At 50.7% G+C, this 25,742-nt stretch overlaps 2 protein-coding genes across 3 annotated transcripts in view; one reads left to right on the top strand and one right to left on the bottom strand.

Moving 5' to 3' along the window:
* LOC122946446 (neuronal calcium sensor 1) overlaps positions 1–25,742 on the bottom strand; it is a 40,851-nt gene that overhangs the window by 992 nt on the left and 14,117 nt on the right. Inside the window, exons 2-7 of one of the 2 annotated variants that reach the window (XM_044306086.1) lie at positions 23,775–23,799; positions 10,262–10,400; positions 9,983–10,061; positions 8,779–8,867; positions 7,467–7,544; positions 7,106–7,226 (exon numbers count right to left, since the gene is read on the bottom strand). In XM_044306086.1, the coding sequence (XP_044162021.1) occupies positions 7,128–7,226; positions 7,467–7,544; positions 8,779–8,867; positions 9,983–10,061; positions 10,262–10,400; positions 23,775–23,799 (509 nt within the window). In that variant the 3' untranslated portion in view covers positions 7,106–7,127. Of the gene's footprint in view, positions 1–7,105; positions 7,227–7,466; positions 7,545–8,778; positions 8,868–9,982; positions 10,062–10,261; positions 10,401–17,794; positions 18,111–23,774; positions 23,800–25,742 lie in introns of those variants that run through there. The other variant, XM_044306088.1, reaches the window with a different exon arrangement.
* LOC122946445 lies at positions 11,408–16,901 on the top strand. Its single transcript, XM_044306085.1, has 2 exons — positions 11,408–13,444; positions 16,573–16,901. The coding sequence occupies exons 1-2, from the start codon at positions 12,070–12,072 to the stop codon at positions 16,575–16,577; spliced, it is 1,380 nt and encodes a 459-aa protein (XP_044162020.1). The 5' UTR covers positions 11,408–12,069; the 3' UTR covers positions 16,578–16,901.

A 25,742-nucleotide genomic window follows, 5' to 3' on the forward strand; every position in this document is an offset into this window, starting at 1 on the left:
TCGTCCTCAGTATAACCCTGCAGTAATGGCGCGGCGCCCCCTCGTCCTCGGTATAACCCTGCAGTAATAGCGCGGCGCCCCCTCGTCCTCGGTATAACCCTGCAGTAATGGCGCAGGGCCCCCTCGTCCTCGGTATAACCCTGCAGTAATGGCGCAGGGCCCCCTCGTCCTCGGTATAACCCTGCAGTAATGGCGCGGCGCCCCCTCGTCCTCAGTATAACCCTGCAGTAATGGCGCGGCGCCCCCTCGTCCTCAGTATAACCCTGCAGTAATGGCGCGGCGCCCCCTCGTCCTCGGTATAACCCTGCAGTAATGGCGCGGCGCCCCCTCGTCCTCGGTATAACCCTGCAGTAATGGCTCGGCGCCCCCTCGTCCTCGGTATAACCCTGCAGTAATGGCGCGGCGCCCCCTCGTCCTCGGTATAACCCTGCAGTAATGGCGCAGGGCCCCCTCGTCCTCGGTATAACCCTGCAGTAATGGGCGCGGCGCCCCCTCGTCCTCGGTATAACCCTGCAGTAATGGCGCAGGGCCCCCTCGTCCTCGGTATAACCCTGCAGTAATGGCGCGGCGCCCCTCGTCCTCGGTATAACCCTGCAGTAATGGCGCGGCCCCCTCGTCCTCGTATAACCCTGCAGTAATGGCGGCGGCGCCCCCTCGTCCTCGGTATAACCCTGCAGTAATGGCGCAGGGCCCCCTCGTCCTCGGTATAGACCCTGCGTAATGGCGCAGGGCCCCCTCGTCCTCGGTATAACCCTGCAGTAATGGCGCGGCGCCCCCTCGTCCTCGGTATAACCCTGCAGAATGGCGCGGCGCCCCCTCGTCCTCAGTATAACCCTGCAGTAATGGCGCGGCCGCCCCCTCGTCCTCAGTATAACCCTGCAGTAATGGCGCGGCGCCCCCTCGTCCTCGGTATAACCCTGCAGTAATGGCGCGGCGCCCCCTCGTCCTCGGTATAACCCTGCAGTAATGGCTCGGCGCCCCCTCGTCCTCGGTATAACCCTGCAGTAATGGCGCGGCGCCCCCTCGTCCTCGGTATAACCCTGCAGTAATGGCGCAGGGCCCCCTCGTCCTCGGTATAACCCTGCAGTAATGGCGCGGCGCCCCCTCGTCCTCGGTATAACCCTGCAGTAATGGCGCAGGGCCCCCCTCGTCCTCGGTATAACCCTGCAGTAATGGCGCGGCGCCCCCTCGTCCTCGGTATAACCCTGCAGTAATGGCGCGGCGCCCCCTCGTCCTCAGTATAACCCTGCAGTAATGGCGCGGCGCCCCCTCGTCCTCAGTATAACCCTGCAGTAATGGCGCGGCGCCCCCTCGTCCTCAGTATAACCCCTGCAGTAATGGCGCGGCGCCCCCTCGTCCTCGGTATAACCCTGCAGTAATGGCGCAGCGCCCCCTCGTCCTCGCTATAACCCTGCAGTAATGGCGCAGGGCCCCCTCGTCCTCGGTATAACCCTGCAGTAATGGCGCAGGGCCCCCTCGTCCTCGGTATAACCCTGCAGTAATGGCGCGGCGCCCCCTCGTCCTCAGTATAACCCTGCAGTAATGGCGCGGCGCCCCCTCGTCCTCAGTATAACCCTGCAGTAATGGCGCGGCGCCCCCTCGTCCTCGGTATAACCCTGCAGTAATGGCGCGGCGCCCCCTCGTCCTCGGTATAACCCTGCAGTAATGGCTCGGCGCCCCCTCGTCCTCGGTATAACCCTGCAGTAATGGCGCGGCGCCCCCTCGTCCTCGGTATAACCCTGCAGTAATGGCGCAGGGCCCCCTCGTCCTCGGTATAACCCTGCAGTAATGGCGCGGCGCCCCCTCGTCCTCGGTATAACCCTGCAGTAATGGCGCAGGGCCCCCTCGTCCTCGGTATAACCCTGCAGTAATGGCGCGGCGCCCCCTCGTCCTCGGTATAACCCTGCAGTAATGGCGCGGCGCCCCCTCGTCCTCGGTATAACCCTGCAGTAATGGCGCGGCGCCCCCTCGTCCTCGGTATAACCCTGCAGTAATGGCGCAGGGCCCCCTCGTCCTCGGTATAACCCTGCAGTAATGGCGCAGGGCCCCCTCGTCCTCGGTATAACCCTGCAGTAATGGCGCAGGGCCCCCTCGTCCTCGGTATAACCCTGCAGTAATGGCGCGGCGCCCCCTCGTCCTCGGTATAACCCTGCAGTAATGGCGCGGCGCCCCCTCGTCCTCAGTATAACCCTGCAGTAATGGCGCGGCGCCCCCTCGTCCTCGGTATAACCCTGCAGTAATGGCGCGGCGCCCCCTCGTCCTCGGTATAACCCTGCAGTAATGGCTCGCGCCCCCTCGTCCTCGGTATAACCCTGCAGTAATGGCGCGGCGCCCCCTCGTCCTCGGTATAACCTGCAGTAATGGCGCAGGGCCCCCTCGTCCTCGGTATAACCCTGCAGTAATGGCGCGGCGCCCCCTCGTCCTCGGTATAACCCTGCAGTAATGGCGCAGGGCCCCCTCGTCCTCGGTATAACCCTGCAGTAATGGCGCGGCGCCCCCTCGTCCTCGGTATAACCCTGCAGTAATGGCGCGGCGCCCCCTCGTCCTCGGTATAACCCTGCAGTAATGGCGCGGCGCCCCCTCGTCCTCGGTATAACCCTGCAGTAATGGCGCGGCGCCCCCTCGTCCTCAGTATAACCCTGCAGTAATGGCGCGGCGCCCCCTCGTCCTCGGTATAACCCTGCAGTAATGGCGCGGCGCCCCCTCGTCCTCGGTATAACCCTGCAGTAATGGCGCAGCGCCCCCTTGTGTTTTGTTTTAAGGAGATTCATGATGGCTTCTGCTCCTCGCAGGTTATTTTCCTAGAATTGAGATTCCAGGTACAGTTCCTTCCTGTGAGGTTTACCAGACGCCAGGAGCAGATTTATGATCCCGGGAATCATCTCCGGGAAGTGAAAGAGACTGCAAAATACTGACATCAGCGAAGCAGACAGTATCACACAGGATAGGATTAGATACACAGCTCAGCAGACAGTATCACACAGGATAGGATTAGATACACGGCTCAGCAGACAGTATCACACAGGATAGGATTAGATACACAGCTCAGCAGACAGTATCACACAGGATAGGATTAGATACACAGCTCAGCAGACAGTATCACACAGGATAGGATTAGATACACAGCTCAGCAGACAGTATCACACAGGATAGGATTAGATACACAGCTCAGCAGACAGTATCACACAGGATAGGATTAGATACACAGCTCAGCAGGCAGTATCACACAGGATAGGATTAGATACACAGCTCAGCAGACAGTATCACACAGGATAGGATTAGATACACAACTCAGCAGGCAGTATCACACAGGATAGGATTAGATACACAGCACAGCAGACAGTATCACACAGGATAGGATTAGATACACAGCTCAGCAGACAGTATCACACAGGATAGGATTAGATACACAGCTCAGCAGACAGTATCACACAGGATAGGATTAGATACACAGCTCAGCAGACAGTATCACACAGGATAGGATTAGATACACAGCTCAGCAGACAGTATCACACAGGATAGGATTAGATACACAGCTCAGCAGACAGTATCACACAGGATAGGATTAGATACACAGCTCAGCAGACAGTATCACACAGGATAGGATTAGATACACAGCTCAGCAGACAGTATCACACAGGATAGGATTAGATACTGTCTGCTGAGCTGTGTATCTAATCCTATCCTGTGTGATACTGTCTGCTGAGCTGTGTATCTAATCCTATCCTGTGTGATACTGTCTGCTGAGCTGTGTATCTAATCCTACCCTGTGTGATACTGTCTGCTGAGCTGTGTATCTAATCCTACCCTGTGTGATACAGTCTGCTGAGCTGTGTATCTAATCCTATCCTGTGTGATACAGTCTGCTGAGCTGTGTATCTAATCCTATCCTGTGTGATACTGTCTGCTGAGCTGTGTATCACACAGGATAGGATTAGATACACAGCTCAGCAGACTGTATCACACAGGATAGGATTAGATACACAGCTCAGCAGACTGTATCACACAGGATAGGATTAGATACACAGCTCAGCAGACAGTATCACACAGGGTAGGATTAGATACACAGCTCAGCAGACAGTATCACACAGGATAGGATTAGATACACAGCTCAGCAGACTGTATCACACAGGATAGGATTAGATACACAGCTCAGCAGACAGTATCGCACAGGATAGGATTAGATACACAGCTCAGCAGACAGTATCGCACAGGATAGGATTAGATACACAGCTCAGCAGATACATAGCTCAGCAGACAGTATCACACAGGATAGGATTAGATACACAGCTCAGCAGGCAGTATCACACAGGATAGGATTAGATACACGGCTCAGCAGACAGTATCACACAGGATAGGATTAGATACACGGCTCAGCAGACAGTATCACACAGGATAGGATTAGATACACAGCTCAGCAGACAGTATCACATAGGATTAGATACACAGCTCAGCAGACAGTATCACACAGGATAGGATTAGATACACAGCTCAGCAGACAGTATCACACAGGATAGGATTAGATACACAGCTCAGCAGACAGTATCACACAGGATAGGATTAGATACACAGCTCAGCAGACAGTATCACAGGATAGGATTAGATACACAGCTCAGCAGACAGTATCACACAGGATAGGATTAGATACACAGCTCAGCAGACAGTATCACACAGGATTAGATACACAGCTCAGCAGACAGTATCACACAGGATAGGATTAGATACACATCAGCAGACAGTATCACACAGGATAGGATTAGATACACAGCTCAGCAGACAGTATCACACAGGATAGGATTAGATACACAGCTCAGCAGACAGTATCACACAGGATAGGATTAGATACACAGCTCAGCAGACAGTATCACACAGGATAGGATTAGATACACAGCTCAGCAGACAGTATCACACAGGATAGGATTATATACACAGCTCAGCAGACAGTATCACACAGGACAGGATTAGATACACAGCTCAGCAGGCAGTATCACACAGGATAGGATTAGATACACAGCTCAGCAGACAGTATCACACAGGATAGGATTAGATACACAGCTCAGCAGACAGTATCACACAGGACAGGATTAGATACACAGCTCAGCAGACTGTATCACACAGGATAGGATTAGATACACAGCTCAGCAGACATGTATCACACAGGATAGGATTAGATACACAGCTCAGCAACAGTATCACACAGGATAGGATTAGATACACAGCTCAGCAGACAGTATCACACAGGATAGATTAGATACACAGCTCAGCAGACAGTATCACACAGGATAGGATTAGATACACCGCTCAGCAGACAGTATCACACAGGATAGGATTAGATACACAGCTCAGCAGGACAGTATCACACAGGATAGGATTAGATACACAGCTCAGCAGACAGTATCACACAGGATAGGATTAGATACACAGCTCAGCAGGACAGTATCACACAGGATAGGATTAGATACACAGCTCAGCAGACAGTATCACACAGGATAGGATTAGATACACAGCTCAGCAGACAGTATCACACAGGATAGGATTAGATACACAGCTCAGCAGACAGTATCACACAGGATAGGATTATATACACAGCTCAGCAGACAGTATCACACAGGATAGGATTAGATACACAGCTCAGCAGACAGTATCACACAGGATAGGATTAGATACACAGCTCAGCAGACAGTATCACACCGGATAGGATTAGATACACAGCTCAGCAGACAGTATCACACATGATAGGATTAGATACACAGCTCAGCAGACAGTATCACACAGGGTAGGATTAGATACACAGCTCAGCAGACAGTATCACACAGGATAGGATTAGATACACCGCCTCAGCAGACAGTATCACACAGGATAGGATTAGATACACAGCTCAGCAGACGTATCACACAGGATAGGATAGATACCACAGCTCAGCAGACAGTATCACACAGGATAGGATTAGATACACAGCTCAGCAGGACAGTATCACACAGGATAGGATTATATACACAGCTCAGCAGGCAGTATCACACAGGATAGGATTAGATACACAGCTCAGCAGGCAGTATCACACAGGATAGGATTAGATACACAGCTCAGCAGACAGTATCACACAGGATAGGATTAGATACACAGCTCAGCAGACAGTATCACACAGGATAGGATTAGATACACAGCTCAGCAGACAGTATCACACAGGATAGGATTAGATACACAGCTCAGCAGACAGTATCACACAGGATAGGATTAGATACACAGCTCAGCAGACAGTATCACACAGGATAGGATTAGATACACCGCTCAGCAGGCAGTATCACACAGGATAGGATTAGATACACAGCTCAGCAGACACTATCACACAGGATAGGATTAGATACACAGCTCAGCAGGCAGTATCACACAGGATAGGATTAGATACACAGCTCAGCAGACAGTATCACACAGGATAGGATTAGATACACAGCTCAGCAGACAGTATCACACAGGATAGGATTAGATACACAGCTCAGCAGACAGTATCACACAGGATAAGATTAGATACACAGCTCAGCAGACAGTATCACACAGGATAGGATTAGATACACAGCTCAGCAGACAGTATCACACAGGATAGGATTAGTGATACAGCAGCACTATTTAGTTAAGGATTTCGGCACTGCAGCGCTCCCTTGTGGTGATGCAGTGCACATACAGCCATGTCTTCCCTTCCGGGTACCGCAGTGGATCCGGGCGGCAGAGCTGTCGCTGACGTCAGTGCCATCGCTTCCTTCACACCTCAGTCCTGTTATGTAGGGCAGCTCACACTCCGGGCAGCAGATGATTCCCAGGGGAAGCTCCTGTGGGTGTCTATCCGCAGATACCATGGGGAACGCACCGACACCTGATGACACTTGTGCTTCCCCATTGAAATCAGCGGCATTACGTGAACAGAATCCATTCACTGCAATGGCTGCCCGCTCTGAGTCAGGTCTCCTTTTGTAGGGTTCGGTCTGCAGAGGGTGCAATCATCATGTTACGTCATCACACCTCTGCACGACCCTCTTATATATAGCACAGTAACCCCTGATGTCCCGGCAGCTACACATATGTAAGAAGGGTATACAATCAGGTCACTTACACACAGTTGTGGTCGGTGGTCTCTATACCAGCCCGTCATATAGTGACAGCGCTTGCACAATTGAAGGGTCTGCCTTTGATCCTTCTTGGAATTCTTGCAGGGTGAGTTTACCGTCTGAGTTCTGGGAAGAAGACGCAGGGTAGGTTATAACATCTGCCCCCGGAGGGGGGGCCACCTACAGCCCCTGCGAGAGCAAATTCACACACAGCAGAAATCTCTGTGACCAAGAATCTTCCATTTATCTGAACGGGGTCAGGAGCGCGAATTTCTGCAAACTCCATTTAGATGTATGGCCGGTCGCAAAACTGCTGCGTGTGAATTCACCCTTATGCAGAAGAAGCAAAAGCATCACGTCTCTCACCTTGTCCATCATTGCAAAAATCCGATCTACTCTCTTCTCTGGGGTGTTCTCCTCCTCGGGAAGCTCTACCGTGTTCCCCTGCCAGGACAGACACATTAATACCAGCCCCTTGTGACCATGGCCGTCCCTTCTATTGCTGGCTCTGCGGCAGTGATGCACAAGGATCGGGGTAAAATCCATCACTAAGGCAGCATTCACACCAACGGGAAAAACAGCCGTTCTCAGAACCAATAGAAGTCCATGGGGCTGTGCATGTGGCCATGTCCTATCTTTGGTGATTTTCAAGGCCAGATGGACCCCAATGAAATCAAGTAGGGCACTACTGGTGGCAGTATTTCTACTGGAGGGCACCACTGGTGGCAGTATTTCTACTAGAGGGCACTACTGGTGGCAGTATTTCTACTGGAGGGCACCACTGGTGGCAGTATTTCTACTGGAGGGCACCACTGGTGGCAGTATTTCTACTGGAGGGCACCACTGGTGGCAGTATTTCTACTGGAGGGCACCACTGGTGGCAGTATTTCTACTGGAGGGCACCACTGGTGGCAGTATTTCTACTGGAGGGCACCACTGGTGGCAGTATTTCTACTGGAGGGCACCACTGGTGGCAGTATTTCTACTGGAGGGCACCACTGGTGGCAGTATTTCTACTGGAGGGCACCACTGGTGGCAGTATTTCTACTGGAGGGCACCACTGGTGGCAGTATTTCTACTAGAGGGCACCACTGGTGGCAGTATTTCTACTAGAGGGCACCACTGGTGGCAGTATTTCTACTAGAGGGCACCACTGGTGGCAGTATTTCTACTAGAGGGCACCACTGGTGGCAGTATTTCTACTAGAGGGCACCACTGGTGGCAGTATTTCTACTAGAGGGCACCACTGGTGGCAGTATTTCTACTAGAGGGCACCACTGGTGGCAGTATTTCTACTAGAGGGCACCACTGGTGGCAGTATTTCTACTGGGGGCACTGTGGGGGTGTATAATATATACTGAGGGCACTGCAAGGGTTGGGTGGGCACATTAAAAGTGGACAAACAGCCAGAAAATGTATGCGTGGCCAGTGAAAATGTGGCCTAAAGTAAGACGGAGGAGCAGAGCAGCGCATAAGCCTGTGTTCAGACAGGAGGCAGCTTTCATCATAGCCCAGAGGCGACGCTAAAGTGTGGCCACTGACTCTAGTGCAATACTCTGCAGATACTGTGGTGCAATGCGCTGCAGATTGGCTGTCCAGTTATGATCTGTCATTACAGTTGTAGCAAATGAGCAGAGTGGATCTGTGTGTACAGACGTGTGTGTGCCGGTAAACTCACCACCATCTGATAAATGGCGTCCACTATGTCCAGCATCTCGTTCCGTGTGATGTAGCCGTCATTGTCCAGGTCATACAGCTTAAAGGCCCCTGGAGAGGAAACAGTGGCAGAGATCACTCACCCGCCGTAACACCACCGATCACAAGGAACAGCGCGCTGCTGTGTATCTAAGGCTAGGTTTTGCGTTGGAGGCTCTGTCTTTCTTGCACACGGCAGTATTTCCTGTCACTTTTACAGACTCCCCGGGGTGACCTGACGGACTCCATCACAGACACCCCGGGGTGACCTGACGGACTCCATCACAGACACCCCGGGGTGACCTGACGGACTCCATCACAGACACCCCGGGGTGACCTGACGGACTCCATCACAGACACCCCGGGGTGACCTGACGGACTCCATCACAGACACCCCGGGGTGACCTGACGGACTCCATCACAGACACCCCGGGGTGACCTGACGGACTCCATCACAGACACCCCGGGGTGACCTGACGGACTCCATCACAGACACCCCGGGGTGACCTGACGGACTCCATCACAGACACCCCGGGGTGACCTGACGGACTCCATCACAGACACCCCGGGGTGACCTGACGGACTCCATCACAGACACCCCGGGGTGACCTGACGGACTCCATCACAGACACCCCGGGGTGACCTGACGGACTCCATCACAGACACCCCGGGGTGACCTGACGGACTCCATCACAGACACCCCGGGGTGACCTGACGGACTCCATCACAGACACCCCGGGGTGACCTGACGGACTCCATCACAGACACCCCGGGGTGACCTGACGGACTCCATCACAGACGCCCCGGGGTGACCTGACGGACTCCATCACAGACGCCCCGGGGTGACCTGACGGACTCCATCACAGACGCCCCGGGGTGACCTGACGGACTCCATCACAGACGCCCCGGGGTGACCTGACGGACTCCATCACAGACGCCCCGGGGTGACCTGACGGACTCCATCACAGACGCCCCGGGGTGACCTGAGGGACTATATTACAGACGCCCGGGTGCGCTGGGCGATAGATCTGCAGCTGCCTTTACATTTGTGACGGTAACCACCATGTAGGTGTGAACAGAGACCTAGGAGGAGTCCACGCGCTGCAGACTGTCGCTGTGTGAATGCAGCCTTACAATGCAGATCCTGTAATTCCCGAGCACAGTATAAGGCTCCAGACATCACTCACATCTCAGCTTCTCATCCAGCGTCCCACGTGAAGTCACCGACAAGGCCTGGATAAACTCCGCAAACTCAATCCTCCCATCCTGCAAAGAGGAAGATGGCTCTTATTACCGGAGCGGCCCACATTACAGACCGAGCACAATCATCCCCAGCACACCTCAGTCTGGGCAACTGCAAAGCTAGCAATTCCCTCACATCCACAGCAATCTGATATCAGTAATGGGAGCCGTGGGTGGGGCAGAGGGCCACACGTGTCCCCGGACGGGGTTCGCAGCTCACTTACTTTGTTCTCATCAAAAACATTAAAGACGAAAGTGGCAAATTTTGTGGGGTCTCCAAATGGGAAGAATTGCTTATAAATCTTCTGGAATCCGGTGGCGTCCAGCTGACCACTAGGACAGTCCTTGATAAAGCCTTTGTACCTGCAGGACACAGAGGAAGAGAGTATTACACCCATCATCATTACACACCGCCAATACATGCAGAAGTAATCCTGCGGACCCAGTGCTTGTATCCATAGAATCCTCCAAATGGGTCCCCAATGATGGGCTCGCTGCATGCAATGATCCCAGCAGACCTCCTCCCCCCCCATGACGTCATCCATACAACAGGGCTGCAGAGTGAAGCATACATATCACTTTCATGGCTCCAGTCTAGGTGTGTCATCTATTTGAGGGTGTATCCCTTTAAATTCACGCAGCCTGGTATATTATAACCTTATTAACTGTCAGGATAAATCCCACAGTAAAATCAAACCACCACTAGAGGGAGCTCACTACATACAGATTATACAGTCACCACTAGAGGGAGCTCACTACATAGATTATACAGCCACCACTAGAGAGAGCTCACTACATACAGATTATACAGCCACCACTAGAGAGAGCTCACTACATACAGATTATACAGCCACCACTAGAGAGAGCTCACTACATACAGATTATACAGCCACCACTAGAGAGAGCTCACTACATACAGATTATACAGCCACCACTAGAGAGAGCTCACTACATACAGATTATACAGCCACCACTAGAGAGAGCTCACTACATACAGATTATACAGCCACCACTAGAGAGAGCTCACTACATACAGATTATACAGCCACCACTAGAGAGAGCTCACTACATACAGATTATACAGCCACCACTAGAGAGAGCTCACTACATACAGATTATACAGCCACCACTAGAGAGAGCTCACTACATACAGATTATACAGCCACCACTAGAGGGAGCTCACTACATACAGATTATACAGCCACCACTAGGGGGAGCTCACTACATACAGATTTTATTACAAGACCCGGAGGCTCATATTGCTATTCTCCTTCTTTACTCTGACCAATAGCAGCAAAGAACAAATAAAAATATTGACACATGTCATCAGCCCCTCCCCATAGTCCCAGTATAACAGGCCACACCGCCTGCAAATCCTCCTCTTTCTTTGCTGCTGACCGCAGAGATAAGTATTCAAATTTTATTGCTCTGTCTTTTTGCACATATTGGATATCTTTGTGTAGATATATATTATTTTCTTTGTTCATCTTTAGTTTTATCTGTTCCCCCCCCCCCCCTCCTTGGGGGGGCTCTTGATTTATATATATATTGATTCATATTTTGTGTCACCCCGTTTTTGGGGAAGGTTTTTTCTCTCCCTTGTCTGTGGGGTCATTGGGGGGTTAATTCGGCGCTTCCCCTCTTTTGCTTGTGGGACGTTTCTGTCCCCTGCTGCGCCTGTGCCTCTGTGAGGTTTTCTCTTCCCTCCCCCCTTCTTTTCCGGCGCCTCGTTCCCGCGCTACTCACCTCAGAGCGGCTTGCTTCCGCTTCCTCTCATTCTTGCAGGAGCGCTCGAGATCTCGCGAGATCTCGGGCGCTTCCGGCTTCCGCAGTGTGACTTGTGCAGATCGGAGCTCCGGCAGCCTCGGTCTGTCTCTGGTGCTTTTTTCTTTACAGGTTCTCAGCGTTTTTTCTTCCTACTGGCCTGGGGCAAATCCCCATCACCAGTACACTAGCCCCAGCATAGTTGTGCAAGATTTAATCTTATATCAGTCGCAGTTTATAGGATTATATATATAGTCTGAAATTAAACATGCCTAACACTGCACATAGTGGCCAGGGCCCTGCAGAGGAGGCTGTTCCTCTAGTTGAATTAACCCCTTCGGGGGAGGATGGTCATGCTCTGACCCCTTGTGATGGAGTTTTTGATTTGCAGGCGTCACTGTCTAGCGCCATTGCTGCTGCCATGGGATCTATGACTTCGGTCATTTCCCAATCGATTGCTCAGGCTCTTGCTGCCCATCCCGCTACCTCCCAAACCCCGCAGCCCGTCATGGTGTCTTCACCCACCGGGCCAGGACCATCTGCCTCCAGAAAACGAAGTAACGGTGATGATGTTTCCACCAATGTTGGCGCGCTTGGTCCGCGCAAGAGAGCCCGTACGCGTCGGGCAGAACGCACGCGCAACTGGAAAAGTGCTAGAGCACTGCAGGAAATGGATACCGATTCTGAGATCGGATCTGAGGAGGAGGCTTTAGATGACGCCTTTGAGGAGGCAGAGGAGGACCCATCTGGGGTCATGGAAGATAACCCCTTACCCGGGTGCAGCTCCAGGGTTTCGGCAGCAGATGTGTCCTTGACAGACCCATCAGGGGAACCGCTCTTTGACCCGGATTCCCTACACCACCCTCGGTCTGCGGAGTGGTTGCCGTTGGAGCACGTCTCCAAATATTTGGAGGCCCGCGTGCGTTGCCCCCTCTCCAAAGAGGCGCGCAACAAGCTTAGGGCAGAATGCCCCAGACCCATAATCCCGAACAGGGTTTGCGAGACTCCAGTGGTAGACCCCAAAATGACCCAATTCCTCGCCAAATCGGGGTGGAATCCGAGAAAGGGTCTGGAGTCAGCCCTGCGTGCGTGTCAGGACAAGCTCCTGGACATATTTGGCCCACTGGCAAAGATTTTCGACTTGGCCGAGGTTGCCAAGGTCGAGGGTAAGCTGGTAGACCCTCTAGAGCTGCGCGAGTGGGTGCAGCGCGCGATTTGCGTAGCAGGAAACGTTAACACGTCCCTGGCTATTGAACGGCGCAAGGCCATACTTTTCAAGGTTGAGCCTAAACTCTCCAACTTGGCGCTTACCGAAGCCGGTAAGGAGGCTCAGGGCCTGCTGTTTGGCGAGTCCTTTATTAAAGACTTAGGACGGTTCGTCGGTGCTTTTACAGCACTTGATAAGGCCCAAAGTTCAATGAAGCGGGTGTTTCAAGGTAGGGTCTCTACCAGGGCCGGCAGTTTCAGGGGCCGTCTGTCCGGCCGTGCCCATTTTCAGTCCCGTGCTACGGGCAGAGGCTCCTTCTCCCAGAGACCTGCGTTCCAGGAGCAGAGGCGAGAGTCATCATCCTTTTTCCCTTCCCGGGGAGGATCCTGGAGGCCTAGAGGATACAGAGGAAACCCTGGTTCCAGACGACCTTACGGTAAGACCGATGCCTCATTTCAATTCTTTGCCTGTTTGTGTAGGGGGCAGACTCCGGCTCTTTTCTCGAGCTTGGTCGCGCATCACCTCGGACCAATGGATTCTCTCCACGGTCAGGGGTTTCCACATAGAGCTGACATCTTCTCATCTGTCCATTCCGCCCCCACACCCGGCAGTGCTGTCGGTAGAGAGCCGCATACTTGTGGACTCAGAGCTATCAGATCTCTTCCGCAAAGGGGCCATAGAGCCGGCTCCGGCATCCACTGGTGCGGTAATCAGCAACATTTTCTTGGTGGCGAAAAAAGGGGGCCAGCTACGGCCCGTCATCAATTTACGCGCTCTCAACGCGTTCGTCAGGTACCGCCATTTCAAGATGGAGGGCATCCATCTCCTTCGGGACCTACTTCAAGTGGGCGATTGGATGGTCAAGTTGGACCTGAAGGACGCTTATCTTACCGTCCCTGTCGAGGACGCGTCCAGGGGCCTTCTATGTTTCCTTTGGATGGACAGGGTTTGGCGATTTACGTGCCTCCCTTTCGGCCTTTCTTCAGCTCCGTGGTGCTTCACCAAGCTGATGCGCCCTGCTATGGCCTGGCTGCGCAGTCGGGGAGTTCGCCTCATCGTCTATCTGGACGACATCCTGATCATGGCACAGGATCATGCGGTGTTGCTGACTCATCTTCGCTGGACTATGGATCTCCTGTTGGAGCTGGGCTTCCTTCTCAATCAGGAGAAGTCCTGTCTCATCCCGGCTCGCGAGATGGAGTTCCTGGGGTTTCTGGTGGATTCCACGGCGGGGACTCTCAGCCTACCACCGTCCAAGGTTCGGTCCATTCGGAAGGAATTGTGCAGAGCCAAGTCGTCCTCCCAGGTCCCGTTGCGTCAACTGGCCAGGATCATAGGGCTTCTAGCGTCATCTATCCAGGCGGTCTTCCCAGCCCCACTACATTACCGGGCCCTCCAGCGTCTGAAGATTTTCCACCTCCGGAAAGGGGCTTCCTATGCGGATTGGATTTCCCTGGACGAGGAAACCAAGGAGGAGTTGTCCTGGTGGATCCACAATTTACAAGCTTGGAACGGCAAAGCCATTTTCGGTCATCGTCCGGACTTCGTGGTGGATTCGGATGCCAGCCTGTCGGGCTGGGGAGCTCACTGCGAGGGGATCTCGACCGGAGGCGGCTGGTCAGCGGACGAAGCGGGATTCCATATCAATGCGCTGGAACTGTTGGCAGGTTCGTTCGCAATCAGGAGTTTCACGAGAGACACGGCCAAGGCCTGCATTCAACTTCGCATGGACAACGTGTCGGCAGTGCGTTACATCAATGGCATGGGCGGTACACGTTCCACCATCCTATCTCGGTTGGCGAAGGATTTCTGGGACTACTGTCTGGACAAGGAGTTGATTGTCTTGGCGGAATATCTTCCGGGCGTCCAGAACATTCGGGCGGATTGGAGCTCTCGATATCTCTCCGACTCCAGCGATTGGCAGTTAGATCCAGCGGTGTTCCGGTCTTTAACGTCTCTTTGGGGGCATTGCTGTATCGACCTGTTTGCCTCCCGCTTGAACACGCAGCTGCCACGTTTCTACAGTTGGCGCCCGGACCCAGAGGCCGAAGCTGTGGACGCGTTCCTACAGGATTGGTCGCGGGGTCTGCTCTACGCATTTCCCCCCTTCCAACTGATTCCCAGGACCCTGATTCAAGTACGCCGTCATTCAGCGGATCTGGTTCTGCTGGTCCCGTTTTGGACTTCCCAGTCGTGGTTTCCTCACCTTCTGGAGATGATGATAGAGACCCCGTACCTGCTCCCGACATCTCAGACTCTCCTCCGAGGTCCGAATCACCAGCTACATCCTCTTCTCCTGGACGGATCTCTGCGCCTGTTGGCGTGTCGAATTTCAGGGGACCCTGGGAGGTCCCGGGAGTTTCGGGAACAGCTAGAGTCCTTTTGGAGAACGCCTGGGCCCCAGGGACCAGAAGATCTTACAGATCTGCCTGGGGATCTTGGAATCGCTGGTGCGTGGCTAGGAACTTGGATCCCGTTTCGGCACCTGTGACGGAGATCTTGCACTTCCTGTCTTCTCTTTTCGACCAGGGCAAGGCCTATCGCACGATCAGCCTTTTCAGGTCGGCCATTTCTGCGTCCCACCAGGGGTTTGATGGTACTCCTGCGGGGCAACATCCTTTGGTATGCCGTCTATTGCGCGGCTCTCGGATGTCTCGGCCTCCTAGACCCAGATTTTCGACTACTTGGGACGTGTCTTGTGTCCTTTCCTTTCTATCTTCTTGGCCTCGGAATTCAGACCTGTCCTTAAGGCAACTCTCGGCGAAGCTCGTTACTCTTTTCTGTCTAATTTCCTGCAAGCGGGTGTCCGACGTCCGGGCTTTGGATTATGATGCCCGCTCGTATACTCCGGAGGGGGTCTCCTTTGACATCTCTAGGAGGACCAAGTCTCACATACGCTCAGTCGCTTATCCGGCTTTCCCGGCCTCGCCTTCTCTCTGTCCGGTGGAATGCCTCAAGGAGTATGAAGCTCGCACTTCCCTTCATCGTTCACGGGAGTTTCCTCATCTTTTCCTCTCTACCATTCGTCCTTTTGCCCCGGTGTCCACTCCCACGCTGGCTAGGTGGATGAAGTGGATCATGGAATTGGCGGGCGTGGACACTTCCATTTTTTCGGCACATTCCGCTAGGGGGGCATCCGCTACCTCTTTGGCGGTGTCTGGCGCCAGGTTGGAGGACATTTTGAAATTGGCAGACTGGTCCAGAGTGTCCACATTCAGAGAATTTTACTTCCGTCCAGGTCCTCACGTTTTCTCATCAATCATTGAGAATTTGTCTTGACTTTGAACTTGCATTATGAGCCTCCGGGTCTTGTAATAAAATCAGGTGATTTTCCTATTTCATGACGTAAAGTCATGATTTTATTAAAGACACGGAGGCGAGTATTGCCCACCCTACGTTTTCCCTCCCTATGTGAGTTTAATATTGGAATGATTTTGATTGTATGTCATTTGCATATTGATTTAACTCTGAGTTTTTTCCTGAGTAGGTTTGTCGCAACCATTTGTTTGTGCTTACCGTGCACCGATTTGCTTCTATCATGGTTCTGTTTTCGCCTTTTTTCAGGTTGAGATCGATCAGTTCCGTGGTGTCCTTTGGTCTACGTCCTGGTTCGGAGGGTCGGCAGTTCGGTTCCAGCCGGTCATGTGACGTGGACTGCTTCAGGAGGTTCTTCACGGTTGTTCCTGGTGTTCCTGTTCGCTTCCGGATGGATGGCGCTTTTGTTCCCAGGCTGTTCCGGTTCCTGGTTGGCGGTTCGGTTGGACTGTTCGGTTTTACAAAGAAAGAGGAGGATTTGCAGGCGGTGTGGCCTGTTATAGAGAGACTATGGGGAGGGGCTGATGACATGTGTCAATATTTTTATTTGTTCTTTGCTGCTATTGGTCAGAGTAAAGAAGGAGAATAGCAATACTCGCCTCCGTGTCTTTAATAAAATCATGACTTTACGTCATGAAATAGGAAAATCACCTGATTATACAGTCACCACTAGAGGGATCTCACTACATACAGATTATACAGTCACCACTAGAGGGAGCTCACTACATAGATTATACAGCCACCACTAGAGAGAGCTCACTACATACAGATTATACAGCCACCACTAGAGGGAGCTCACTACATACAGATTATACAGCCACCACTAGAGGGAGCTCACTACATACAGATTATACAGCCACCACTAGAGGGAGCTCACTACATACAGATTATACAGCCACCACTAGAGGAAGCTCACTACATACAGATTATACAGCCACCACTAGAGGGAGCTCACTATATACATATTATACAGCCACCACTAGAGGGAGCTCACAGCATACAGATTATACAGTCACCACTAGAGGGAGCTCACTACATACAGATTATACAGTCACCACTAGAGGGAGCTCACTACATACAGATTATACAGCCACCACTAGAGGGAGCTCACTACATACAGATTATACAGTCACCACTAGAGGGAGCTCACTACATACAGATTATACAGCCACCACTAGAGGGAGCTCACTACATACAGATTATACAGCCACCACTAGAGGGCGCTCACTACATACAGATTATACAGCCACCACTAGGGGGAGCTCAGAACATACATATTTATTATTGAGCTCAATGGCAGCTGTATAGATATTACAGAATTGTGAATGCAGCTCTGGATTACATGTAGTCGGACACTGCAGGGACAGCACTCTGACTTCACTGACTTAGCAGAAGTTGCAGATCACTGTGTGAGGGGACCGTTTTATAGTGCCCCCCCAGTCTAATCCTCCGGCTGTCACTACCAGGTTACCTCACACAGTGCCTTGTATTTCTGCTTCTCGCAGTCACCATCTTGTCTCTTACTGGCAGTGCCCTCGGATGGTAACAGGGCTCAGGTGCCTCCTCCACACATCCATCCAAATCTCACTTCCTCCTTCCAGCTCCTAATTAAGTATAAACTGGAAATCGCCCAATTTCACCCTAAACTGCACAAGATGCAGCGAAAATACATAACATGTGCATCGCGCCAAATCCTCGAAAACATGGATGAAGTGTAGGAGGGAGCAGTCTGTCCGTCTGTGGAGCAATCTGTCAGGGAAATAGATGTATCTACAGCCCCGTATTAACTTCAGTTACATGATGGGTGATGTAGTGTCACAAGGGATTTCATACACAGCTCAGTAGTCAGTATCACACAGGATAGGATTAGATACACAGCTCAGCAGACAGTATCACACAGGATAGGATTAGATACACAGCTCAGCAGACAGTATCACACAGGATAGGATTAGATACACAGCTCAGTAGTCAGTATCACACAGGATAGGATTAGATACACAGCTCAGCAGGCAGTATCACACAGGATAGGATTAGATACACAGCTCAGTAGTCAGTATCACACAGGATAGGATTAGATACACAGCTCAGCAGACAGTATCACACAGGATAGGATTAGATACACAGCTCAGCAGACAGTATCACGCAGGATAGGATTAGATACACAGCTCAGCAGACAGTATCACACAGGATAGGATTAGATACACAGCTCAGCAGACAGTATCACACAGGATAGGATTAGATACACAGCTCAGCAGACAGTATCACACAGGATAGGATTAGATACACAGCTCAGCAGACAGTATCGCACAGGATAGGATTAGATACACAGCTCAGCAGACAGTATCACACAGGATAGGATTAGATACACAGCTCAGCAGGCAGTATCACACAGGATAGGATTAGATACACAGCTCAGCAGACAGTATCACACAGGGTAGGATTAGATACACAGCTCAGCAGACAGTATCACACAGGATAGGATTAGATACACAGCTCAGCAGACAGTATCACACAGGATAGGATTAGATACACAGCTCAGCAGACAGTATCACACAGGATAGGATTAGATACACAGCTCAGCAGACAGTATCACACAGGGTAGGATTAGATACACAGCTCAGCAGGCAGTATCACACAGGATAGGATTAGATACACAGCTCAGCAGACAGTATCACACAGGGTAGGATTAGATACACAGCTCAGCAGACAGTATCACACAGGGTAGGATTAGATACACAGCTCAGCAGACAGTATCACACAGGGTAGGATTAGATACACAGCTCAGCAGACAGTATCACACGGTAGTATTAGATACACAGCTCAGCAGACAGTATCACACAGGACAGGATTAGATACACAGCTCAGCAGACAGTATCACACAGGATAGGATTAGATACACAGCTCAGCAGACAGTATCACACAGGACAGGATTAGATACACAGCTCAGCAGACAGTATCACACAGGACAGGATTAGATACACAGCTCAGCAGACAGTATCACACAGGGTAGGATTAGATACACAGCTCAGCAGACAGTATCACACAGGATAGGATTAGATACACAGCTCAGCAGACAGTATCACACAGGATAGGATTAGATACACAGCTCAGCAGACAGTATCACACAGGATAGGATTAGATACACAGCTCAGCAGACAGTATCACACAGGATAGGATTAGATACACAGCTCAGCAGACAGTATCACACAGGATAGGATTAGATACACAGCTCAGCAGACAGTATCACACAGGGTAGGATTAGATACACAGCTCAGCAGACAATATCACACAGGGTAGGATTAGATACACAGCTCAGCAGGCAGTATCACACAGGGTAGGATTAGATACACAGCTCAGCAGACAGTATCACACAGGGTAGGATTAGATACACAGCTCAGCAGACAGTATCACACAGGGTAGGATTAGATACACAGCTCAGCAGACAGTATCACACAGGATAGGATTAGATACACAGCTCAGCAGACAGTATCACAGGATAGGATTAGATACACAGCTCAGCAGACAATATCACACGGTAGTATTAGATACACAGCTCAGCAGACAGTATCACACAGGACAGGATTAGATACACAGCTCAGCAGACAGTATCACACAGAGTAGGATTAGATACACGGCTCAGCAGACAGTATCACACTGAAGAGGATTAGATACACAGCTCAGCAGACAGTATCACACTGAAGAGGATTAGATACACAGCTCAGCAGACAGTATCACACAGGATAGGATTCGATACAGCTGCTCGACAGACAGTATCTCCAGTATATAATTATATATGTACAGCTGGTATAACCTGGGCATCTCCTGTATATAACTATATATGTACAGCTGGTATAACCCGGGCATCTCCTGTATATAGTTATATATGTACAGCTGGTATAACCTGGGTATCTCCTGTATATAATTATACATGTACAGCTGGTATAACCTGGGTATCTCCTGTATAGAATTATATATGTACAGCTGGTATAACTTGGGCATCTCCTGTATATAATTATATATGTACAGCTGGTATAACCTGGGCATCTCCTGTATATAGTTATATATGTACAGCTGGTATAACCTGGGTATCTCCTGTATATAATTATATATGTACAGCTGGTATAACCCGGGCATCTCCTGTATATAATGATATATGTGCAGCTATATACAGGGATATGGGCTATGGCTGGTGTTTATATCCCAGCACTGACGTGGACGGCGCCTCCTCTCGCTCCTCGGCAGATGGACGCAGCGCGAGTGAATCTCCGTTTGCATTCTTTGAGCAGCAGGGAGTTTCAGGCCGATCTGCTCTTAATGGGGGAAATGTAGATGAAAAACACAGGATGTGCCCAGTTTAGAGCGGCCGCGCTGACATTATATGACGCTGTATCCAGCGCGCTCTCATTTTCCTGGCGCTGTAATTACACGAAGCAGACCCTGAAATAGACGACGCTAAAGAGTATAATGACATAGCAGAGGCAAGGCTGTTATTATGTCGGAGCCGCAGACATCATCGTTTTTGCACTGGAGGAACGGGCACAGGTCAGGGAGACGGCCATGATGTCTCTAGTTGTCATGGGAACTCAGCAGCTTCGCAGCAATTTACCGTCTAGCCTGCTGGTCGCAGTCCGTCATTTCACACCATCGTGAGACATCATCCAGGGACTGGATCCTCAGGGACCCGTGAGGGGAATGTAATTATACAGCAGGAGATTCCCTGCAAAAAGGCTGATGTAAGGGGTAGTCACATGGAACGCCCGAGGTTGTCAGAGCCCCGCCCAATACGTCGCTTTTCATATGGACGTCATACAGCGGGGTCTCTGGAAATGTTTTTTTCAGGTTTTAGGACAAAGAGGAAAATTAAAGAAACGCGTCAGGCAAAACAAATGCACTATGTTCTGTTTGAGGGGGCGGAGAATGACATCAATTTGGCATTTGCCTGCCCCGCCCCTTAAGAAAACAATTAGTTCTGGTTGGAGCGTCCCTTTAAGTACTTATATTGTGTCTTCTGCTGATACAAAAGCACAATGCAAAAATATAATTATAAAAAAAAAATTTTTGGTCATTTCCCAATTCCATTATAAATATAGATTGCACCACACAGTGGCGGTTAAATACAGCTCTGAAGAATTAATATTTGATAAGTGCACGTCTCCACATCCCACAGAATATTCCTTCGCTGGGAATGATGCCTCCCCCTCCCAGGACACGGACGGCTGCATTCAATTACTGAGCTCACGGCTGCGCTCTGCGGGGCGCCCAAGTTTTACCCATTTTTTTTTGCACATTGGCCTGTGTGACTCTGCAGCCTCCGGGGGAGGGGCGGACGATGAGATTAGTTACATTTTAGATCAATGTAACAAAAATGTTATGTTTATAAACAAACTGAAAAAAAGTCTATAAAAAGTCTGCATAAAATGTCAAGAAAATTCTTCCACCAATGATGTGTAGTCAGGGGCTAGAGCTGCAGACCCCGACCTGTCCTGTTGGGATTTATGGGGTGGTGGCCAAGCATGCGCACTAGATTCTCTCCTGACAGGGTTAAGTTCTAGCCTATCTATGGACTATGTTGCCTTCAGTTCCTCACTGAGCCATCAGATTGCTGCTCAGATGCCTCCCATGTATAGCCCTTACCTCTGAACTCCTGACAGGGTTAAGTTCTAGCCTATCTATGGCGTATCTTGCCTTCATCTCCACACTGGGCCATCAGGTTGCTGCTCTGACGGCTCCATGTATAGCCCTTACCTCTGAACTCCTGACAGGGTTTAGTTTGAGCCTATCTATGGAGTATCTTGCCTTCAGTTCCACACTGGACCATCAGGTTGCTGCTCTGACGGCTCCATGTATAGCCCTTACCTCTGAACTCCTGACAGGGTTTAGTTTGAGCCTATCTATGGAGTATCTTGCCTTCAGTTCCACACTGGACCATCAGGTTGCTGCTCTGACGGCTCCATGTATAGCCCTTACCTCTGAACTCCTGACAGGGTTAAGTTCTAGCCTATCTATGGAGTATCTTGCCTTCATCTCCACACTGGACCATCAGGTTGCTGCTCTGACGGCTCCATGTATAGCCCTTACCTCTGAACTCCTGACAGGGTTTAGTTTCAGCCTATCTATGGCGTATCTTGCCTTCATCTCCACACTGGGCCATCAGGTTGCTGCTCTGACAGCTCCATGTATAGCCCTTACCTCTGAACTCCTGACAGGGTTAAGTTTCAGCCTATCTATGGAGAATTATTGCTTTCAGTTTCACACTGAATCAGTTAGCCCTTATCTCCGAATTCCTGACCTCTCAAACACTTTTTATAGATACATTTTTATCAAACTGACAGAAGTGTGGCTTAAATGAGTGTAGCTGTCATGAGTTCAGAGACAAGGGCTATATACATCCAGCCACCATAGCAGCAACCTAATGGATTCATTGTGAAACTGACAGCAAGATACTCCGCAAATAGGCTGAAAACACTTGAAAAGTTTTATAATTAAAGACCAATTGAAAATTTTTTAGGCCAAAATGAGTCAAATGCAATAATAAAAAATTGCCTGAACCATAGCCCTTTAACATCCCTACTTGCTGTCAGTGAATCAGAACATGTAGTTTATATGCACACGCACTGCTCACACAGGTACACGGCAAGATACACGAGAAAGTTCAATGCACAGTAAGGATCTATTCACATTGCCGAAATCTCTGCAAGGGAGAATCTGTTACAGTGTGTCAGCGCAGATACAATAATAACAGTTATTTATATAGCACCACAATATTCATAAAATGTAACAATGTGCAGACCAGGATGTTGAGTGCACAGAGAATTGTCTAGACTGGATACCATTGTAACAAACCCTCAGCTGTGAGAAGTTTTAGGTCTGTACAGGTTTGTAAACAGATGACCACCAGTCACTGAAAGCAAGTAAAGATCTTGAAAATGGTGACATGTCTGTTTCAGTAACTACTCCCATTCTCCACGGCATAACGTATCTTTTCATACGACTTTGTGTTGTGCTGTTTCTCTGTTGTTCCTATTAGAATTTTATGAATTTATTGCCAACTGGGCGTTTCCAGTTTGGGGCGTGTCCCTGCACAGTCTGCAAGCAGCAGCACAGACTGGACAGAGTCACACTATGCAGGGACACCCCCCGAAATAATAAACCCAGTTGGCAATTCAGTCTAAAGTTCTTGTAGGAATAACAGAGGAACAGCACAGCAGAGTCATCTCCTGGTCATTTAATGTGGTCATCGCCATGAAGGTAAAATTACGGCTCACCTCGAGGGGCCAACCAGTCTACAGACCTGTCCGAACGACTGCCCAGGTATGATTTCACACCCACTGTGCTACGTACGGTAAATGGGCGGAGCTCAGCGCGGGGAGGAGCCGTGACTACTTCATTTCATGAGTGCTTTACGTGTGCATTAAAGTTTATGCATGCAAGAAAAGAAAACTGTGACTTACCACTGCTGCACTTCCTTCTCTGTAACTGCAAGACAAGGAGATGAATACGATTAGACTGCAAGCTCCTCTGCACCGACCCCCCCACCGCAGACCTCCCAGGGAGCAGCCGGATTAATCATTAACACCTCATGAAGGTTTTATCAATGAATCACAAAGCTTTCCGGAAAAGAAAAATTACAGAAACATGGATCATCTGAATCCAAACTCCAGTCACAAGGAAGGGAAACTCTCAGCGTCCGGGCAGCGGTTCATGAACTCCCAGCATCCACCGTATTATGACTTAACGTAGTGATAAAATTCACATCAGTCTCGCGCTCTGCCGGGCACAGCGCCGACAAATCATTTACCGCTGGCTTCTTGTACACTCCAGCTACTGCAAAACTACAACTCCTAGCATGTCCTGACAGCCAAAGTCTATCGGGGCTTGCTAGGAGTTGTAGTTCTACATCAGCTGGAGAACCACAGGTTGGACATCACTGCTTTATTAAAACTCAGGAGACAAACTACTGGGAGTTATCCTTTTGCAAAAGCTAAAGAAACCACAGTAATAATTCAGAAGTTTAAGGATGCTGAGAATTGTAGTTTTACAACAGTTGGAAATCATGACATAATTCTAAAGTTGCTGGGAGTAGTAGTTTTGCAACAGCTGGATAACCAGTATATTCAAGACCACTGCTCTTATTAGGTCTAAAGCATCAAGCTGCTGGGAGTTGTAGTTTACAACAGCTGTTGAGCCACAGGTTGCAGACAAGTGCTGCGTTACAACTCAAAGGCCTCTGACTGCTGGGAGTAGTAGTTTTGCAACAGCTGGAGGTCTACAGACCGGGGACCACTGCTCTATTATAAATCAAAGCCCCAAGTGAGAGACTGAGCTTGGTCTGGAGGGGTGCGCAGCCACCTCACTGTGTACCTATAATGTGGAGGGGCCCCGGACCCCCCAGTACAGACCAGTTACTCCACAGAACCCCCCCAGTACAGACCAGTTACTCCACAGAACCCCCCCAGTACAGACCAGTTACTCCACAGAACCCCCCCAGTACAGACCAGTTACTCCACAGAACCCCCCCCCCAGTACAGACCAGTTACTCCACAGAACCCCCCCCCAGTACAGACCAGTTACTCCACAGAACCCCCCCAGTACAGACCAGTTACTCCACAGAACCCCCCCAGTACAGACCAGTTACTCCACAGAACCCCCCCCCAGTACAGACCAGTTACTCCACAGAACCCCCCCCCAGTACAGACCAGTTACTCCACAGAACCCCCCCCCAGTACAGACCAGTTACTCCACAGAACCCCCCCAGTACAGACCAGTTACTCCACAGAACCCCCCCAGTACAGACCATTACGTCCACAGAACCCCCCAGTACAGACCAGTTACTCCACAGAACCCCCCCAGTACAGACCAGTTACTCCACAGAACCCCCCCAGTACAGACCAGTTACTCCACAGAACCCCCCCAGTACAGACCAGTTACTCCACAGAACCCCCCCAGTACAGACCAGTTACTCCACAGAACCCCCCCAGTACAGACCAGTTACTCCACAGAACCCCCCCAGTACAGACCAGTTACTCCACAGAACCCCCCCAGTACAGACCAGTTACTCCACAGAACCCCCCCAGTACAGACCAGTTACTCCACAGAACCCCCCAGTACAGACCAGTTACTCCACAGAACCCCCCCAGTACAGACCAGTTACTCCACAGAACCCCCCCAGTACAGACCAGTTACTCCACAGAACCCCCCCAGTACAGACCAGTTACTCCACAGAACCCCCCCAGTACAGACCAGTTACTCCACAGAACCCTACAGTACAGACCAGTTACTCCACAGAACCCTACAGTACAGACCAGTTACTCCACAGAACCCTACAGTACAGACCAGTTACTCCACAGAACCCTACAGTACAGACCAGTTACTCCACAGAACCCAACAGTACAGACCAGACCAGTTACTCCACAGAACCC

Source organism: Bufo gargarizans, chromosome 9 (genome assembly GCF_014858855.1).
Source record: "Bufo gargarizans isolate SCDJY-AF-19 chromosome 9, ASM1485885v1, whole genome shotgun sequence".
NCBI classification, from domain to species: Eukaryota; Metazoa; Chordata; class Amphibia; order Anura; family Bufonidae; genus Bufo; species Bufo gargarizans.